The sequence below is a fragment of the Protopterus annectens genome, chromosome 9.part0 (assembly GCF_019279795.1).
Source record: "Protopterus annectens isolate FY-2018-M chromosome 9.part0, PAN1.0, whole genome shotgun sequence".
In the NCBI taxonomy this organism is placed as follows: Eukaryota; Metazoa; Chordata; order Ceratodontiformes; family Protopteridae; genus Protopterus; species Protopterus annectens.
The window spans coordinates 932,932,442-932,954,557 of NC_056743.1; the positions used below are offsets into that span (position 1 = coordinate 932,932,442).

Below are 22,116 nucleotides of genomic sequence, written 5' to 3' on the forward strand. Positions count from 1 at the left end.
GAAAGCCACAACCTCCCCCCCAAGATAGGTAAGTAAGCATCAGCCACTCAGTCCCGTCCCCTTCCTAAGTAGTTCTTCCATCTCCCAAACTACTCCTGAAACTCGAGTCATCTGGGTTGCAGTTAGGTCTTCATCCTTCTGTGGTGCAGAACTGAGCACATATTGATGTATTCTGATATAACTTCATGCTAAAGAGACAAAAGAATTCCACTTAATGAGGCTTCATTGCATTTAAATCCTTAACCCAATCAATGAAGTTAAGATATTAGTGTAAATTCCTTTATCAAAAAGCTACTATTGTAAAGTCAGGTTAACAAAATAAAATTACCTCTAACTGAAAAAGGGGCTCCATATTGTGGAAACTGCAAGTTGGAGGAAAATCAAATGAAAAAAGAACCAAGAAAACCAAGAACACTTAGAACTTCACAAAAATGTTTATAAGAATTGCACAAAAAATGTTTATAAGAATTGCACAAAAGCAGATGAGTCGGAGAGGTGCTTTGCAGGAGCTAAGTAGCACTTACTGAATCCAGGCTGACTGGTGAAAATAAACTTAGGACCATCCTTTTAGTGTAATGACTCAGTTTTTGGGCTAGCATATGAAGTTCATAATATATATTTAAATTTTATTAGACTCTTTCAAAATTTTGTTGAAGATCTCAGAGTTTTTCTAGAACTATGATTGTTTTTGTTTTAGATTCCGTAGGAACATTCAGTCTCCAGGAACTAAATCATACAAGTGTCCCACAATAAAATTCACTCTTTGCCAAATATTCTCAAGAAGCTGCAACTTCTAGTCTTTGCATGTTATCTAACTTTTGCTACAATATGGCACATTTATTTATTTATCTACCTTATCTAACGCATTAAAATTAAGTCATCAGATGTGTGCAAAATAAAATCAATAAGCAGCTGTATGACTTGCATTTATGTATGAATGTGTGTGTGTGTGTGTGTGTGTGTGTGTGTGTGTGTGTGTACACGTGTTTTTTTTATTCATTTTTATACTGTCACCCTTTGATTCCCTTGTAGATCACAAAGTGTACGAGTTCAAAGTTTGTAAACGCATCAATAAATAGATAATACAGATTGCTGATTACGTAGGGGCTAAGCATGTTAGCCTATTTATGACAGAGTTTCTGTAACAAGAAAATGTCAAGTAAACATAATCCTAGTAGGTGGAATTGGCTGTACATTGCTTCCTGAAACTGACTAGGTGCACACTGCATTTCAGTCGCTTCAGCTGTCAAAGTTATTTGAACTGTGGTTGTAAGCAAACTCTTCCAGAGATACATTTTCAGTTGAGGACTGTACATGTTCCATTTTGATTATGGTGTTTTCTACAGAAGTGATAGTCTGTTTATCTTGTCATGATTTGAGAAGAAGAGCACTGCTTTTTTAACTATCCACTGAAGAAAATAGGAAATAAATGTAAAACAGAGAGGCATCATATCTTTAAAATAGCCACACAATGCATAAAATGGTAGTAAAGGGAGTTTTTGCTTCCCTGTCAATGAAGGAATGGAATAAAACATTCTGTCCCTCCCTTAAAAAAAAAATTCTGTCCCTCCCTGATTATGTAAATAACAGTGCCCTCCTTTACTGACAGTCTGGTGTAAGCAGTGATGAGGAGAGTTTGGTTCTGGCTCTTGTCTAAGTGCTGTTTCCTTTTTATAGAGATTATGTCTTCAGCTCTATGGGATCAACTTGGATTTCCTGGGGTCGCTTAGATGTTACTGGATAGTTTCCTTTGAGGATTGCTAGTCGTTCTGATAGTCCTCTCATCCTGGGAAACAGGATAAAATCGTACACCACTCCTCCAATGGTGGCACCGATGAGTGGTCCTACCCAGTACACCTGCAATGACAAAAAGTCTGTTAGAGGTGATCAAAACAGCACAGATTCCATGCCAAAGGTCTACTAAACCTGATGATAAAGATACTGACAAAATAAAGATGAGGAGGAAGTTACAATAAAGCCAGGATATGGGAGATGGTGGAACTTTAACTTTCACCTCACTAATCATGGTGGTCATGGCGATTGCAGCCAGCTAATCCTAGTAAAGGATTTCAAACATCTTAGTAATCATTGTCATTAACAAGTGGTAACTTATCAATGTGATAATCTACACTCTCCCAAGTGGTAATGTAGTAATGTGCTCATTTACAGTGTTAATGTGGTAATATGATAATAGACAATCTCCTAAGTGGCAATGTGATAAGGAACAAGCTCCCAAGGTGCAATGTGGTATTGTAAAATCTCCCAAGTGGTTGTTTAATAATTTGGTGATGTACAAACTTCCATGTGGTAATGTGGGAGTGTAATAATGTAATGTACAATTTCCCAAGTGGTAATTGATAATGTGGTAGTGTAATATCTCCCAAGACAGGTACGGCAGTAATGTCATAATGTGCAATCTCCTAGATGGTAATGTGATAATGTGGTAATGTACCATCGTCCAGGTGGTAATGTGGTGATGTACAATTTCTCCAGTGGTAATGCAGTAATGTACAATCTCCCATTCGGTAATGTAGTAATGTACAATCTCCCAGGCGGTGATGTGATAATGTGGTAATGTAGTATCTTCCAGGTGGTAATGTGGCAATGCACAATCTCCCAAGTAGTAATGCACAATTACCCAAGGGATAATGTGATAATGTGGTAATGCACAATTTACCCAAGTGGTAATGTGAAAATCTCCCAAATGGTGATGTGGTAATGTATAATCACAACACATCCAATAGCCCAGCAACAGCAAAAGGATACACCAAGGAATAATCCAGAAAAGGTATAATGAACCTCTGAAACCTCAGGTTCATGTAAAAATGGTTTCAATGCTTTCAATACACTTTCTTCATTAACCAGTTACATGCATTTCTTTTGTATAATTCTCAGAATTGGTAACTGAATGGAGTAAATATATACATGCAATTCACAGATTTGCTCACAAGTTCATTTTTTACAGACACAGTGTTTCCTGTGCACAGCATTTCATGAGAAATGAAATTACATTATTACATTTAAACCAGAGAATACAGGCAGAGAAAAGGACGTGGTCAGTAGGAGATCATTTAGTGAACAGTACACACAAGTTCTGAGTAATGTCTACACATGAAATTGAAGTTATGCAATTAAATAAGAGGCAGAGAAAGAGCTACATTAGGAAGCACTCATTCACAGAAAAGGCAATGTGAACACATCAAGTCAGGATTTGTGCCCACTAAATGGCGCACAGCAACAGTTATCCCACTCCACAAAGGGGGAGCCACCACTGATCCCAGGAACTATCACCCTATTAGCCTGACGAGCCTGGTCTGTAAGGGCATGGAATGTTTCATCATGGAACTCATAGACAAAGACATTGGTAACCTCCAAACTCTGGACCTCACCCAGTTTGGGTTTGTGAAAGGCAGATCATGCCTCCTGAACCTGATCAACTTCTTTGAGGCAGTCACCAAAGCCGTAGACGAGGGTAAGGTGGTTTACACAGCCTATCTTGACCTCGTCAAGGCTTTCAACATCATCCCCCATTCTGGAATTATAGCTAAACTCACTAAACTAGGTATAAATCCCTACGTCACAAGATGGGTTGCCAACTGGCTCACTGACAGAACCCACACTGTAAAAGTTGCAGACTCCAAATCTGACTTCAAACCAGTGACAAGTGGAGTACCACAAGGTTCAGTCCTGGGACCTCTCCTGTTTGGTATCTACTTCTCTGAAGTACAGACTAACACAGAAGGCCTTTGGCTAATGATGTTCGCAGATGATTGCAAACTAGGAGCCATAGTCGAGTCCCCAAATGATGTGGACATCCTACAGAATGGCCTTACTGAGACAGATGCCTGATGTCAGAGCCATGGCCTCAAGCTCAATACCAAAAATTGCATTCTCATCCCCTTTGGTAAAAACTCTGTACCCATGAACTACCACATAGGTGGCAGTCTACTTAACGCAGAATGTGTGATGAGACCTTGGGACCCAGGTGGACAGTAGTCTCTCCTTTGATAATCACATCGCCAGAATAGTCAGGAAATCCTTCTACACGGCACACCTCATCACAAAATGGTTCTCATCCGGGAAAAAAGAGGTCATTGTTCCCCTCTACTCGACACTCATTAGACCCATTATAGAGTGCAACACCCCTTTTGGAATGTACCTCACAAGACATCTGCAGCAGATGGAAAGGCCACAGAAGTACCTCACAAAGAGGATTACTGGCCTCAAACAGATGCCCTACACTGACCATCTCAAAAAACTCCAACTTTACTCCATAGCATATCGCCTACTCCGAGGTGATCCCTGCCTAACATATAAAGCTATGTCAAATGGGTCTATATCAAAATTCCGAAGAGGGAAAATGCCGAATGTCAAAACATCTAACCCTAAATATCGAATGGTGAAAATAGCAAAACCCCGGAACATTGAAATCTTACCTAGGGCAAGATTTTGGTGGGCCGTTCTGTGGCTTCGCTATTTCCTCCACTGTGGTGTGAGAGTTACTGGCCTTAGGGTTAGGGTGTGGGTTAAGGTAAGTGGATAGTTAGTAATGTATGTATGGTGTAGTGTAGGGTTATGTTTTGTTAACTGTACTTCTGTGTATTAATTTGTTTGTGTATAGATTCGTAGGGTATGTGTGTGATAGTTACGAACCTTAGGGTTAGGGTGCAGGTTAAGGTAAGTGGATAGTTAGTAATGTATGTGTGGTTTAGTGTGGGTTTGGGTTTGGTTAACTGTATGTGCGTGGTTTATTTATTCTGGTGTGCCTGTGTTCTGTGTATGTTTCTCGGAACAGCAAATTTTTTCCCAGGGAAAACATTCGCTATTCTGAGTGTTCAATGTTTTCAATATTCAAAATTCCAAGTTCAAACATATGGTGTTTGACATTTTGGAATTTCGAATATATGATATAGACCCTGTCAAACCCAGAGCTGTTGGACATGCTACACTTAAAGAAATCCCAATCCCTCCGAACTACATGCTCTAGGGACCTAAACCTTGTCACCACAATAAACAGGATATGGTGGAGGGATAGATTCATGTCCCAGAGACTTCCCATACTCTGGAACAAGCTACCCATCTATGTCAAGCAAAGTTCCTCATTAGCACTCTTCAAGAAAAACCTTGATGAGTGGATGGGAAATAGGAAATACACCCTGTGGATCACTTCTGTGGCTGTGCTCAACAGGGGCACAGGAAAATAACTTTCTTGGGTGGCGTAAGCCAGGGAACCTTGTTGGCTAGGCTTACGTAGGCTCTTGGGCCGATAGCCTAGTACCTACCTATGAACCTATGGGTGCTAGTACTATACAAGCTTTAAAGTAAAGCGTTAGTAGATTCAGAAAGTTCAGTGTTACTAAGGGTTACAAAGCACAAGTAGAATAGCAGAAGTCTAGACATGTTCATGAGATAGAAATTGAGAGAGAAGGAGAGAAGGTTGCACTGAGATTTACATAAGAATAAGGGTAATATAATTAGTCAAATTCATGATGGGGTGTTGCATCATTTCTTCTGCACATCTTTAGTAGAGAGTTATTTAGTAAGGCCTGAAAAAGTATGCAACAACTGTTAAGTGAGATGTGGAGCCCATGCAGCATTAGGGTATGGATAAAATGAGGATGATCTGCGGGGCAAAGAATATATATAGCAAACTGATAGGAAACTAAATGCATTCATAAGCAACAAAAGCACTTAACTTTTATTAAATCAGAATAGAGAAACACTTTAGCACCCAGTCACTTACACCTAACTCAGACTGTATGCTGGCGTTTGTCCATGTCTCAAATCAACACCTTCAAAGGCAATATAACATTTTTATTTTTTTACTTATTTACACTTTGTTGATCAAATTAGTTCCACTAGGTCAGTGTCCTCTTTTCAAGGGAGACCTAGTACTAATTAGATGGAAATCTGACTGAGCAACAGGAACATCTCTTTTCAATCCTGAAAGTTATGTGAGGGGCCATAGAGATCATGAAAGGATGAGGAAGGGATGGCAACAGCTTCAGAGATTCAAACAGAAGCATATGGGTGTGCTAAAAACATTGTTCATATGTTACAAAATGGAGGTTTGGTTAAGCTGATTGAAACTAGTGCAGTTTTGCAGATAGATGGTTGAGATGAGAAAGCTGATAATGGGATATGAAAAGAGACTGTAGAAATAAAAAAAAAACATATGCTCAGATTTTGCAGAATTATTTTCAGAAAGGTGTTGAAGTACAACAAAAAAGTTACGAGTGGTCAGACTCTCATCCAGCTTTATCAAATTATAGACTAAGATGATACTTATAGATGAATATTAAGCTAACTGTCCTGTAGGGCCATTTTTAAGTTTATGCAGTACCCCAATGCTGGAATCAAACCTTGCACTTTTTTGAGGTGAAAACCTTAACCATTATACCAAATCTACCCCCTTTTATGGGATAATATAATACTTCTGCTGGGTATTTCTGTTAATGATGGTTTTTAAACATATTGGGCTAGAGCAATTTTGTGACATCACATTTCAAACAATGACATCAGCTGATTGCTTAATAGAACAGTGAGAAATTTAACAATTTTCTCTTCCTTGGTGGCAATATTTGATACATGGGCTGAATATTGCGAAAGACTGTTCATTTTTGTTCTGCAGATATTACAATTGATTTTGTTCAACAGTATTTTTGAATGTCTGACAATCTGTGCATGAGGTACAAAATTATGTGACAATGGACATTTATGAAATGGTGCCTTGGAGGCATGGGTTACTATGAAAGTGGATGATGGTAATATTGAACATATTCCAAGTGCTGTGGCAATATACATGGGTACAAAGCATATGTTATCTATAAAGGGCAGGTCTCATCTCATACAGAACTGTGATAAAATGAAATGCTTACAATTTAGGGAAGTGGGACATAATAGTAGAAATTGTGGGAAAGTTTGTTGAAAATGAAAAACTGCAGGGCATTTTTTGTTTGATTGTCCACATCTTCAAGATATTGGAGTGACAAGAATTGAAGACTGATACCCTTGTTAGATAAGTGGAGCAACACAGTATTGTAGAAAATGAAATTAATAACAAAATGTTAATTGCAGATGATAGTGAAGATTGTGAATATATTTCAGAAACGTAATGTTGATTCAGAGGATGAGGAAAAAGGAAAAAAAAATACTATTTTTGAATTATCACTTAAGACATAGGCAAACATACATTTATATAAAAGAAAACAAACCACACTAACATGTTTACAGTTACAAATAGTATTCATCACACATAGTCTTTTATACAGTTATCATCAATCCAGCATTACATAAATTGATCAAGTCCTGCCTTCCCTTAAACCTCACTCCTCCTCCAAAATATTATTCTGCATATATTGCTCGCACAGTTTACATTTTTACTATGTAATTTGCTCCCACCCTTTTTTAAAGATCCCACTTCCAATTCTTGTATCTTTGTTACAATGTTCTGTACTTCAAATTGAGCTGGTTTAGACTTTGATTCAATTTCAATTTTCAAGTCATTACTTTTTGGCAGACAACAGGATTAAACTTAACAAGACCTCACTACTAATTCAGATATTGTGTTCCATCTCTCAAAAAAATTGTTTCATTAATTACACCTATTTGCTCACACAAGATTTCTGGCAGAGTAGTCTGTAGAGAATGTTTAAAATTCTGCCAACTCAATAAACTACCAAAACATTATGTTCCCAATTATCTCTTTCTTCCCCATCACATCTCCAACATTTGCCATCTACCTGAGCAAAAATTCCTTGGAGTCTGCTTGGAGTATAAAAATACCTATGCAAACACTTACAAGCAAAACTCCTAAATCTACTAGACTTTGTTGCATATTTGGCAGCCATACATATGTCCTTCCATTGTTTCCTTGTGAATTGTTTATCCAGTCTCTCTTCTCAATCTTTTCTAACCTCCTCTGATTGATTCCTATAATTATTGTCCAATATTTTATATGCCCTACTAATTATCCCTTGTTTAACAGCAGTTTATGTTCTAGATTCAACTAAAAACTCTACCAGAACAGGTCTTTCATTTAGGATTCTCCTATCCCTTTTTCTTTGCCTGTACTCTGATATAAATCCCTGATAGGGAAGGCAGTCTCTAGCATGCAGTCCAAATGTCTTCTTGGCCTCTTCCCATTCTATTACCTTTCCCTGTATAGTTATTAGCTCTTTCTATTGCCAGTTTTTTCCATTAAATTACAGCCTCCTGTTGCCTATTCTCTGTACCCCTTATTGAGTCATCCCTATTAGTAGAATCTCCTTTCTCCATTCCCATGTTGGTGTAGTCCTTAGAATACTTTTTGAATATAATATTCTGTATGGCTGTTGTTATTCTCCTTAAGGATCTGCATCCTAAATCCCAGTCTCTCCTTATTTCTTGAATCCCTCCAGCTTCATCATAATCCTTTTCCATTTTGAATTATAACCTTCTGCTTGTGTTATATATATGAGCCTTAACTGTGTAGCTCTAAAATATCCCTTCAAATCAAGTAATTCTAAACCACCTTTTTCTATTAGAAGGATCAGTTTATCCCACTTGACCCTTGCCCTCTTCTCCTACCAGGTAAAATTCTTCAACTCTTTATTAATTACTGTCAACAAACGCTCCTTTGTTTGATAAAAATATCCCTAACCTGTATATAAAACAAAAGGGACTAAAAACATTTTCACTGCTGCTTGTCTCTTGCTATCCATACCTATAAACAACAGCTTTCAGTTTCTCAGTTTTTGTATTATCTTTTCACATATCCTTAGCTGCCATAATATAATCCTTTTTGACCCATACTCTTAAGAACTTCATTTTATCATGTCCACATAAATATGGATATTGATGAACCCCTTATTTTCTTTGCCAGTCATTCTAAATGTAATGCAAATGACAAATGAGAAAGAGGACACCCCTGCCTGATTCCTCTGTTCAAACAGCACTTATCAGAGAGGACCCCCCCCCTTTAATTTTTGCAGCTTTTAAACTGTCTTTTGATAAAACAAATATTTTACATACAATGGTGATTGGAAAACTGGCATGTAGGTTATGTGTATCAGCTTCCTAAATCTAAAAAAAGCTTTTAGAATTAATTTTTGAATTTATATGGGGATGTAGATCTAAAGGAATTGTAAATCGTAAAAAAGAAAGGGGATTAGACTCGGTTAATCATATTTCTTTGTCTTTTGTACACTTATATAAACTTTTAGGACAACTGAACTGACTGTGACCTTACTGGGAAAATATTATGGAAATAGTTTAAAGATCATTTGAAAAATATAATACAATGTAAACAGAGAAGACACATGCACACTGTACTAAAGAAATATGCTACAAAACTAATGGGGAAATCACACATAGAACATGATACAGTACAAACAAAATTGTGGTATATGAAAATAATGGATTATTCTTACTGTGAAAAACATGGGAATACTTAGATACACATATAAACACTATGATACAGGAAAGAAAGCAGAAGTTTAAGGATGTATAAGAGCTATATGACTTTTATTGGCAATTATTGTTGGGAAAATTACCAGTTAAAGGCCAGATGAAATATAAGGTGAAACAGAAAGATTATGTAGTATATGTTTATGTAAAGGAAATACTAAATAATTCACTCCTATATTGTTCTAGAGTGCAAATGTATTGGGATATGGTATATAACTCAGTTTAGATGACAGATTTTGACTCATTTAACACTGAATATGATACTTTATGGTTAACACGAATGTGGAACACAAAAGATAGGAAGATATATGATAAGATGTAAGTCAGTGCTACTTGGATGCTTTGGTTCCTGTATTGTGATGAATTGCCTTATAATAAATTGTGGGATTATTCATTAATAATGGGAACATGAAAAAAATGGCTATGGCATACAGCTGCATTTTTTTTGTACAATTTCTTTTATGAGTTTTATTGTATTAGTGTAAATATTTTTTTGGATTTTATACATATTGATGCTTGTTTTTTTAACAAAATATCTCTACTCTTTCCAGAAACAGCTATAAGATCATTTACATCCAGCTAAATTACTATCAGCTATAATTAGACCATCGGGTACTGAATAAATGATTATGCTCTTATAAATTTTCAAAAATGATGTGACTGAATGGAAATCCAGGGTCCATGGGTGCTTCATCAACACATGCTTTACCAACACACGCACAGACGCACACACACACACACACACACACACACACACACACACACACACACACACACACACACACACACACACACACACACACACACACACACACACACACACACACACACACACACACACACACACACACACACACACACACACACACACACACACACACACACACACACACACACACACACACACACACCTGCTAGTATATTTAGTATATTTGGTTATTCACAGTTAACTATATAAATTCTTTTAGGGAACAATTCTGCTTTATGTTTAGAACTTGGTGTAACCTCCTACTATTAGAGCAAATTATTTTTCCTTCATATTCCTTTCCATATCCATCTAGGCAAAAAGAAAAAAGAATAGATCATTGCTAGTAATATTTAATGCAAAGGGAGACATTTTATGTCACAGAAACTTCCTGGATTGTATAATAAGTTACCGTTGGTGGTCAAGTACTTTTTTTTTTGTCTTTATTTGTGACAGAGCTTGATTTATTTATGGGCCATATCAAACATAAATCTAGTGCGTTGAAAAACAAGCTCTGAGATAGTCTTCAAGCTGTAAGCTGTTAGCAGTAATGGAATCACAGGACTAGACAGGTTCTTTAATACTAATGCCATAGTGGGGTGCACAGCATTAGAAATAAAATAATAGGTTTCATTGCCATGTTTATGACATATTGGTTTTAAGAAGTTTGATTGTAGTAACCCAGACAGAGAGATTACTGAAGAAGATGACACATGAGTAAACATTTATGTATGAATGTTAGTAAGTGTTGCAATAATGCAAAATTAAATGAATCCCTGAAGGGCTGTAGCAGTGTGTGCGTGAGTAGGGATAGTCCAAGTTTATGGAATATTTCTGAAAAAGATGGACACTGAAAGTTACAGAGCATGTGTAGGGACAACACAAGATTAATTATATTTCTGAGGAAAATTGCTTTAAGTCTTATATAGCTTGTGAAGGGTTGCACATGGATATATACATTCCTGGGAGAAATGGCACTGAGCATATATCTTTTGAAAGCCATGATGAGAGTCTTTAAAGAGGATGATGATGAACGTTATATTATATGGCTGGTCTGACTATGCAGAATTTCCTGACACAATTCTAGAAATCGGAATTTGAGCAGAAGCTTTGGTCGTGGACAGCCAACTAGGGATTCATAAGATGCATAGGAGTTTCAAGGGTCATTTAGTCTAAAGACCATGTATGCCTTATCACTACCAATCCTCAGTTTTTACTTCTTTCTCAAGGTGAGAGAGGTCAGTCAGTCTCCAGGTAAATTTGAAAGTAGCCATCCAGTCATAGTTTGAAGGAAAATATTGAATATCGCTTAACCTTCAGAAATTTATTCCAGAGACAGGGGAGGTGTTGGGTGATGAATTTATCTGTCCATCACTTTCTGTGCATCTGCTGATAAAGGTTCAATTCTCTGGTTCTAGTGTTAGCTGTGCTGTTTGACTTACTGAAATATAGGAGATCAAGGCCCACTGAATCTAAAAATGGCATGGTAAGCAAGGCTCAGATCACCCTTCAAGAGTTTATAAGATGCAAAGTACAGGGACAGGGCTTCATGCCTCTCCTGGTAACTAAGGTTCTTAAGACCAGAGATTTTTTTGGTTAGGAACCTCTGGGACTTTTCAAGTTTGTTGATTTATTCAGTGAGGTGCATCCCGAAGGGAGCATTGTACTCTCTAATGGGCTTGACCACTGCTGAATATAGGGAAATTATAACATCTGTGGATCTAGATAAAATAGCTTTGGCTTTTAGTTTTGCTAAGTGGAAGGATTTCCTGAGTACAGTTGCCACATGATGATCAAAGATAAGGAAACTATCAACCCAAGTGTCTGTGTCTCTGACTACCTTTCCAGTTAGTAAGGGAATTGTATTTATACTGTATGTTGTGTGTGATTTATGTTTTCTGAATGAAACAATACTATACTTTTTAGTGATCATTTTAAGCCCATTATCTATATATCAGGTATTAACTAGGCTAAGCTCATTCTGAAGGGTGCAGCTATCTGAAGGGGGGGGGGGGGTTAAAATTACACAAAATTTGTAGTTGTCTGCAAATGTGGTTAACTAGAGTCCTGATTATGAGTCTTGACATCAGAGAAGTAGAAGCCAGACAGGAGAGGACCGAGTACAGATCCGCAAGGGGACTAAACTGGTTATATTAGCAATATTTGAAAAGCCACCTGCTGTGCGGGTTCTGTCTTTCAGCCGGTTGCCTATCTATCTTACCACATAAGGATATATATTTAAGGCAGATACATTCCTTACAATTTAAGCAAGAACTATGGTATTGAATTCTTTTATCAAATCGAGATTAGCTCTTTTAACAGCATGACCGGTGTCAACAGCTTACATGTACCTCCCAAAGAAGTTAACATTTTTAACAGGCATGCACTCACCTTAATGTAGCCAGATTGTTGTGGGAGAGGGATCTTTGTATGGGTGTGGGTCAGGCTGTCCTCTCAAATGAGAGTAATTTTTTTCTGTGTTGTCTGGTCTTTCTTCTATGAATTGCTAGGTAATACCTGGTTGAGGCTACAAGAGGTTAAAAAAGTGGTTGAAGCTTTGCCTGAACCAAACACATACACAATTTCTTTTTTCCCCCACTTATATTTTTAAGCATTTTGTCAAGGGTGCAGGCCATCCTACACCCATCATGTGGGAAACTTTGCCTCTCCAAATACTAACTTAAATCTACTAATTCCATGTTGAATCACTGCCAGCATACTAATAAAAAATAATGCAGGCAGTAATTTTCCAGAGCAATTGACAAGCTACAATTCATGGAAGTAATCACAATGATTTGCAACTCAATCAAGGGTAATGAAACTGTCTGGCTGCCTCTCTGTTAACCAAGACTACAATAAGAGGGAAGGTAAGGAAATTACTCGGAGACAGAAAAAATCCGCACAGTGAAGCACATATATGGATGTATGCATGTACTGCTCACATTGATAATACTGTATGATCCCATGCTTCCAGAAAGTGGGAGATACTTGAGCTATATACAGATAACCTCAAACTTCCAAAAGAATGGTGTAATTCCTCACCGTCTCTTCTGAGAGAAGAAATGGGTTTATGTAAGAAGTTAGTGGAAAAGTGTAGCCAATTCATAGATCATTTGATTGTCTTGGACCAAGAGATAAAGAAGCGTAGTAAAAGCTACAGCTTGAAAAAAGGGCAGCAGATATAATTCTTGAGAAGGAAAGGCACTAAAATATTACAGCATAAAAATAATCTAACATTAGACAAGATAGCATGCTAACAACTTCCAAGATGGCTGCACGTTGAGTAATAGCTTAATTCTCTCTCTCCCAGTGTGAAAACAGAAGCTCAGTCGAGAAAGCTAGTGGACTTATTGTTCTGAGAAAATTTCAGTAACTGGTTAGTAAGTGCACTGCCTGGATGCCAGAAAAAAAGAAATACAGAGGGGCTGAAATAAAATCAGCTTCAAAAGGTGAGGGAAAAAATATTGACTGGGAAAAGCACTGCAGCTGTTCAGCAAAAAGCAGTGCAAGCTCCAGACATGACTTCCAGTAACCTAAAGGCAAGTATAAGACAACTGCACATAGACCTGGTTAAAAAAAAAGTGATGGAGTATATCAACTCAAATAACAAAAAGCTGGAAAAAATGGAAGAAGTGTTAAACAAATAAGAAGTCCAAATGTTTTGTTAGGACAAAAGTGATAAACCTGCTCTCATGTTTTACTTTATTTTATTTTTTTACTGGTGTTAATAATAAAGTTCTGCTTTAATGGACTTTGGATCATTCGTTGGTAGATTTCCTTTAATCACTGGTGGATTTATAACATATTCCATTTGCATGGGAATGTAATAAAAGCTGGTGTCTTTTTGTGGCTACTACACTGGACTTGATTTAAGATTCAGTCTTGGATTACAGTCAGCCTATTCAAAGACAATTTCTATATTATATGTACTGTTGAAGCAATTTGTTTGCAATTTGCTGTTCAAACACTGTGAACTGTTTTTAGTTTTATTGGTTTATTTTTGTTTTCATGGAAGCTCTCCTTTCATATTCACAAAAATATTCAGTTGAAGTGATAAAACTGCAAATATCTGAGTTCAAAATGAAGAAAAGGATGGTTGAATGCTCAAGAAAAATGTTTCAAAAAATAATAGAATTAGAGGACAGAGCAAATGTTTAAAAAAATAATAGAATTACAGGAGAGAGCATGGAGAGAAAACTTGGAATTTTCTGCAGTACTAGAGAAGCTGGAAGGAACAGACTGTATTAATCTTATGAAAGCACAAATAAGCAACTGGACTGGTATTCCACAGCAGGAGTTGTTAATTGAAAGGGCACATTGTGTGTATGCTCCAAACCTGGCTATGAGAAACCAACCTAGACCTTTAATACTAAAGATCCAATCATACCACCAGAAGGAATTGATTCTGACAAAACTGTGACAGAAGGACAAAGTACTAAAAGTGGGAGGCAGCAGAGTGTTTGTGTGTACCCAGCTATCTTCAAAATATTCTTTCCTGAAGGGACAAAATCATTTTTGATGTAGTACATGCTAAGGAGGAAATACAAACGTTTGTCCAACAATAAGTGAGCTGTGAAACCAAAGGAGATTCTGCTTCTTGTTCTTCTGGTAATGAAGACCACAGATAGACTATGCCAGCCAAATCTTTTCCACTGTTTCAACAGAAAGTGCTTAAGAGAAGGAAAAAGCACAAGAGTTGACTAGAAGAATCAAGAGTATGTTGGAAATGAAGCAGAGACAGGATTTGGGAGATGGAGATGAACAGGAATAAAACCAGTAACTTGGAAATTGACAAATGTTGGATTACAAAGCAATAATTATATTTGTGAAACATGGTAGAGCAAGACAATTTGGAACTATTGGACTTTTCTGACTTTGTTAAACTTGTAGATGATCCTAAAGCATATGCCTTACATCATGTCATTAATGTTCAGAAGAAGACTTTGGAGAGGCGAAGAGGAGGAAGAAAGTTAAGTGTAAGTAAAACTTTTTTTCTTAAAAGTAATATTTTTAGAGCACACGATTTTTATTGCATGATATAAAGTAAAGTTTTCTCAGTTATTTTAAGTGTAAATGGGATAATACTATAAACAGGTGCTCCTGTTTCTTTTTCATCCATTCTTCTCTCTTTCTCCTTGTTCAGTTTTAAAAATGTAGGCACTGCAATGTAAAAAAAAAAAAGAAAAGTTGGGTCAAAAGAGCATGACAAAAGAAAAATTGATGTACTCTTTCTCATTCTTGCATAGGGGACTGACTGGATTAAGGTCCTTAGCTGATCTAGTAATGAGTTTTAAGAAAAAGCAAGTAAATGAAAAAGAACATTGAATATTATAAAGCTTTTTTTCTAACAAATAAATGTATCTTAGTAGCAACTCTGTATCTCATCCTTATGTCTCTATGGAGACAATCTGTTAAAGAGAAATGACTAGTAGATAATGTTTTCTGAAACAATTCAAGTGTTTTCCCAACTGATAGAACTTATATAAAGATAAAAGAAAACTAGGCAGCACTTAGTAGAAGCTCAGGCACATCTATATTACCTTGTCGAAAGATTACAATATCGAACGGCATAAACATCGAAAATGAAGTATATCGAAACTGTTCTTTTGGGGGGCTGTGCCCCCCACAACCCCTAATTATATATACCAACTCTGAGATCGCACTACAGTGAGGAAAGAACACATTTTCTCAACCCCAGTGTACCATGATCCCGCAACAACACTTTTGATGTACAGCATTTATGACATTATTGCTGTTCGATATTTTCAACATGCAATAAGGTGAAGTAGACCCTCTCAGGCTGTACCATGCAGCTTAGCATGGATAACCTTTATTTTAGGTTAACTCAAGTCTCTGATTGTGGCTGTCAGTTTGGGACACATGTTCCTATTATGATGGTAAAACTTCAATATTTGAGGTTCTACACATTTTTCTGTGTTAGTATTAAGCTAATAGATTTTATGGGGGTGTTGAGGACATGTTTGTTTTTTGTTTGAGGGCTTTCAATTGAACACAAAGTTTTGTAAGATGTGACATAGGCTCAAATGGATGTGACAAGAAACAATTGTATAAAAGATTAACCTGCCAAACAGTGTATGCATGTAACACAAAAGCTGGAACTAGACACTTAACAAAAAAACTGTTACACATAAAAGGTGGAAATAATAACTTTTAAACACAATGATAATTTCTGTAATGCCTCTAAATGTCAATTGTCTCACAGATAAATACAAAAAAGAAATAGTAGTGAGCTATATTGAAAAATGTAGATTGCAAATAGCTATGTACAGGAGACACACTTGAAAAGAAATAAACGTGAATTTGATAAAGAAAGGTTTTCAGGATAGCTATTCAGCAGAATAGCTGAGACAAAGAGAATGAGGAGTACTTATATTAATTGCAAGAGGAGCTCCAACAGTGAAAGAAAAGGACAAAAAAGATAATAATGGTAGATTTATAGTACCAAGAGGCTACTGGCAAAGGAGGAGGATTACACTTGCATATATTTATATTCTACCTAAAACTACTATAATGGAGCTTAAGAAAATTCTGGGAGAAATAATCAGCTTTCAGCAAGGAATATTACTTATAGGTCTGGACTGGAATTTGATTTGCAGCAATGAATATGTGTCTGCAGGCCCAGAATGAAAAATATAACAAAGGAGGGTACATTTTTGAAGAAATTTATAAAAATATTTGGTGTGGAAGATGTGAATTTAGTACTAGGAGTTCAGAGTGAATTTACATATTATTCCTCAGATACAAACCCAGTCTAGGCTAGACAGAATTTACATTTCACAGGAACATGTGCATTTAATTGAAAGTGTTGATACACATCCAATACCTGTTTCAGATCATGTGCCGATAATTGCTAAAATAAAAACACAGGGTAACAAAATAAAAATGAGACACTGGCACTTTTCCACTTATCTGTTAAAAAGGGATGAATTCAAGGAATGGGTAGTAAAATTGTTAAGGAGCTATTAGAGAAGATAGAACATATGTCTGAAAATATAGCTGAGATAAAATAAAAGTGGAGTTTAAAAAATAGGGTGGAAATAAAAGAAAGGGAGATATTGTTAAGACATAACAAGAATTACTTAGAGGAAGTGACAAATGTTGAAGTATTGTAGAATAGGGGGGAATCTCACAGAACAAGAAGAGGAGCAGCTGCAGAGTGCTAAAGAGGTAATAAGAGATTACCTCGGTAATATGCATGAGTTTAGAAAGATTGCTGTTAAGCAACTTTTGATAATAATAGTAGAGCACAAAAAACATTTAGGACAATGACTCAGGCAACAGACTGTAGAAGGGGTTGTCACCAAGCTTGGGCAGCCTACAACAAGGAAGATAAGAAGAGATCCTGTAGAGGTATTAAAAATATTTTGGAAATTCTATGAAACAAGAAAGGAAGAATAAAATATGCCAAGGTTAGAGGTAGATGAGGTTCAATTACTAACAGGATAGGAGGAGATGAGATAAAAATGGTGATGTCTAACCAATCCACAGGAAAGTCCCCAGGAATAGTTAGTATTCCTGTGGAAGTCTGGAAGCTAGGAGGAAAAATTTGATACAAATCCAGAAGGTTTTGTTAATAGTATTTTAGGAGGAGGAGAAGTACTAACATCCTGGAAGAAAGCAGTAGTAGCTGTAATACCTAAAGAGGGTAAAGACCCATCAGCTCCAACTTCATACAGACCCATTTCAATACTAAACAATGATTATAAGGTGTTCATGTCTATAATGGTGAAAATAATGGGCAATAGTGATGCAAAAACTGCTAGATATGGACCAAGGGATATTGTTTTGTGGAGAGAAGGCAAACATTTGACAACATTGACAGAACATTGTTGATCCAGAGGGAAGAAGAATTTAAGAAAATACCACAGTTGTTGGTGGGTCTTGATGCAGAGAAAGCATTTGACAGAGTAAAGTGGGATTTTATGAGAAGGCAATGGAAGCATTTGCATTCCCCGATAAAATTATAATGTTGATTAGGAGGATATATGAGGGATCAGAGGTGAAAATTAAATTGGGAGGGTGTCTCTCTGATAGTTTCTGCTTGAGCGGAGGAACCAGGCAGGGTTGTTCTGTTTCCCCTTTGTTATTTGCATTATATTTAGAACTATTGGCAAAGAAAATAAGGGATTCAGAAATTCAAGAATATAATTGGCATGGTAGTCCAGAAAAGATGACTTTATTTGCAGATGATATTATTTTATACCTGACAAAACCAGAAAGAGATATTTCACTGTTGTGGAACATTTGAGACAGTTTCAGATCTTCTCAGGATACAAAATGAATGCAGCTAAAATAAAAGCAATAGCTGTAAATTATGTACCCACACAAGCATCAAGACCCACCACTGTTATTGGTGGGTCTTGATGCAGAGAAAGCATTTGACAGAGTAAGGTGGAATTTTATGAACAGAACAATGGAAGCATTTGCATTCCCTTATAAAATTATAATGTTGATTAGGAAGATATAGGAGGGATTGGAGGTGAAAATTAAATTGGGAGGTTGTCTCTCTGATAGTTTCTGCTTGAGCGGAGAAATCAGGCAGGTGTGTCCTGTTTCCCCTTTGTTATTTGCATTATATTAAGAACTATTAGCAAAGAAAATAAGGGACTCAGAAACTCAAGGATATAATTAGCATGTTAGTAAAGAAAAGTTGTTCTATTTGCAGATGATATTATTTTATATGTGACAAAACCAGAAAGAGACGTTTCACTGTTGGGAAACATTTTGAGACAGTTTTAGATCTTCTCAGGATACAAAATGAATGCAGCTAAAATAAAGGCAATAGCTGTAAATTATGCACCCACACACAAATTGGTTCAGCAATATCCATATTTATGGGGACATATAAAATTAAGTACTTATGAGTGTCAATTAAAATGATTCTGGTATGGCAGCTAAGGATATGTGGGAAGAGTCTAAAAAAGATAATACAAAAACTGAGAGATTGGAAGCTCTGTTATATGGATATGGATAGTAAGATACAAGCAGTTAAATTTTTTTAGTCCCTTTAGTTATACACAGGTCAGGCATATTTTTATCAACCAGAGGAGAAGTTGTGGATAGCAATTAATGAAGAGCTGAAGGATTGTATCTGGGAGGTGAAGACAGCAAAGAGTAAAGTGGGATAAGCTGATTCTTCAAATAGAACAGGGTGGATTGTGATTACCCAATTTGAAGGGGTATTTCAGAGATATACAGTTAAGGCTCCTATACATAGCACAAGCAGAAACCTATAATTCAAAGTATAAAGGGATGATGATGAAACAGGGGAAGCTCAAGAAACAAGAAGAGACTGGGATTTTAGATGCAGATCTTTAAGGTGAATAACACTAATCATACAGAATATTATTATTTATTTTATTTTATTTTATTTATTTTACATTTCTTAACCGGGATAGTCCAGCTGGATGTATGTCATTTTCACTGGCGGCCTGGGGAGAAAAGCTCCAAAGAGACAATTTTCACAGAACATACAGACAAACTTGGGTACATATTTCATCTAGATCCATAAGGGTTTCTAGTTATTGACACTTAAAGGTATAAACTACAGATACTTATAGGTATAAACTACAGACAGATACATTTTACAATAGTCATTAAACAGTTTTACATTGTTCATACTAACACTGTTATATGTATGTTATCATACCTTTGATGTGGTGTACGTTTATATGCAAGTAACAGATAGGACTCTAGTTTAGGACAATGGTTACAATAGTACTGGAGTGGATCCGGCATTAGTCTGGAGTTGAACAGGGACATAACCATTTGTTGCTAAGGTAGTTGTAGATAGCTTTTTTAAATGTAGGTAATGAGATAATCAGGGATAAGGATGTAGGCAGGGAGTTCCAGATTTTGGCCACATAAGAAGAGTAAAGGGAGTCTCCCGCATGGTTGTTGGATCTAGTAACAGTTAACTGTAATTTGTCAGTTGAGCGGAGTTGCCTAGGACAGGAATATTGTTGGGTGATATATTTTGTTGATGGAGTATCTTATGAGTAGTAACCAGCTGATTATAAATAAGTAAGTTAGGTAGTTCCATCCAGCCCAATTGCTTTAGGTTTAGGCAATGATGTGTTCTGTAGGAGCTGTTGTTAGCAAATTTGGCTATCTGATTGTAACAGGTTGTCATTTTATTGATTTCTGTTTTGGATAAGTTAATCAAGATGGGTGAGGCATACAGTAGTGTTGAGAGAAGGTGTGTACGTGCAGTTGTAGTTCTAGCATTATGGGTCAGGAATGCTTTATATTTGTAGAGGCTACCTAGCTTTTTGTTAGTATTTTTAATGGCCAGATTGATGTGTACATCAAATTTGAGCTTATTGTCAATAGTAATACCTAGTAGTTTTGTCTGGGCTTCAGGTGATATGGGGGTACCATTATTAGAGTGGATAGTAAAGGTGCAGGTGGGGGCAGTAGTAGTTGAGGGATGAAATAGTAGGAGCTTGTTTTTTTTGGGGTTGAGTATCAAGCCATTCTCAGTGAGCCATGTTTCCACTGAGTGAAAGTTATCCTGTGTCTTTTTGTGAAGGTCTGGTAAAGTGGGGGCGTTACATATTATAGTTGAATCATCTGCATATTGAATAAGGCTTGAACCTTTTGCGATTGAGTGGAGATTATTTGTAAAAATTGGGAACAGCAAGGGGCCCAGTATAGATCCCTGAGGTACTCCGAGTGTTACAGGTAGGAGTGGAGACAAGTTATTATTCCATAGTACTGCCTGTTGTCTATTGTTGAGGTAGTTTTTAAACCAGGAGACTGATGAGTTATCTAAGCCTAGGCTTACAAGATGGGAGATTAACTTTTCATGGTTGACCATGTCAAATGCCTTTGATAGGTCTAGGAAGAGGGCTGAAGAAATCTTACCATTATTCCTGTTGTGATTAATGGTATCTATGAATGCTAGCAGGGCGGTGGTTGTGCTATGTCCTGGCCGAAACCCATGTTGTGTATGAGATATGAGATCTTGATCAATAAGATGTGTCATTAATTGATGGTGAATACATTTTTCTAATATTTTAGCAAGTGGGGATAATATTGCTATTGGTCTGTAGTTAGATATGTCATAAGAATTTCCCCCTTTATGTAGGGGTATGATATAGGCAGTTTTCCAGATCAAGGGTACTGAACCTTCTGAGATGGATCGGTTTATTAGGATTGAGACTGGTTTAGCTATTTCAGTTGCTGCTAGTTTTAAGAATTCGTTGGGGAGGGAATCTGCTCCTAGTGTTGGTTTTAGTTGGGATAGTAGTTTTCTTATATAGGAGGTTGAGGTGGGTTGTAGCTTAAATGTGGGGTTGTTGTAAGGTTTGGGGGGCACTAGTAGTATTTGTATAGGTTTGGTTATGGGCAAGGGCAAGTACAGTCTCAGTAAATTTTATTTATTTTTATTTTATTTTACATTTGTTGACCGGGCTAGTCCAACTGGATATATTTCCATTTTCAGCAGAGGCCCGGGGAGAAAAGCTCCACATTTAAACAAAAGGAAATACATTTTAAGCACAAATATCATAATACACATTATTACCTATTTCTAAACAAGAATAGTAAGAGTATGAGCAGGGAAAGAGAAATGAAAGAAAGTTATCAAAAGAAAGAAAAGGAAGTTGACTTTCTAGGGAATAAGTAACATCAAGATGAACATACTAACATGTTTTCATACCAGGAAGAGAGAGTAAAGATCAAGGAAAGAGAAGCAGCAAAAGTGAGAGAGCAAAAATAAGGAGACAAATACTTGTTTGAAAGAGATTTGTAGCCATAAGGAGGAAAGATGAAGAGGAGGAGTTTAAAGAGGTAGAGAAAGAAAGGTGAAGAGAGGAAGCAGGATGGAGAGTAAAGTATGGAGAGAAAGATGGATTAGATGAAGCAAATAACTTTAGTCAGGATTAGAGCAGGGACACATC

The 22,116-nt window shown here is 36.7% G+C and overlaps 1 protein-coding gene across 1 annotated transcript in view; it reads right to left on the reverse strand.

The window, feature by feature from the left end:
* Nucleotides 1-978: 978 nt before the first annotated feature.
* Nucleotides 979-22,116, reverse strand: part of LOC122811676 (lens fiber major intrinsic protein-like) — a 107,942-nt gene continuing 86,804 nt past the window's right edge. The window contains exon 4 of the mRNA XM_044083675.1: nt 979-1,857. Within this exon, the coding sequence (XP_043939610.1) occupies nt 1,681-1,857 (177 nt within the window). The 3' untranslated portion in view covers nt 979-1,680. The remainder of the gene's footprint in view (nt 1,858-22,116) is intronic.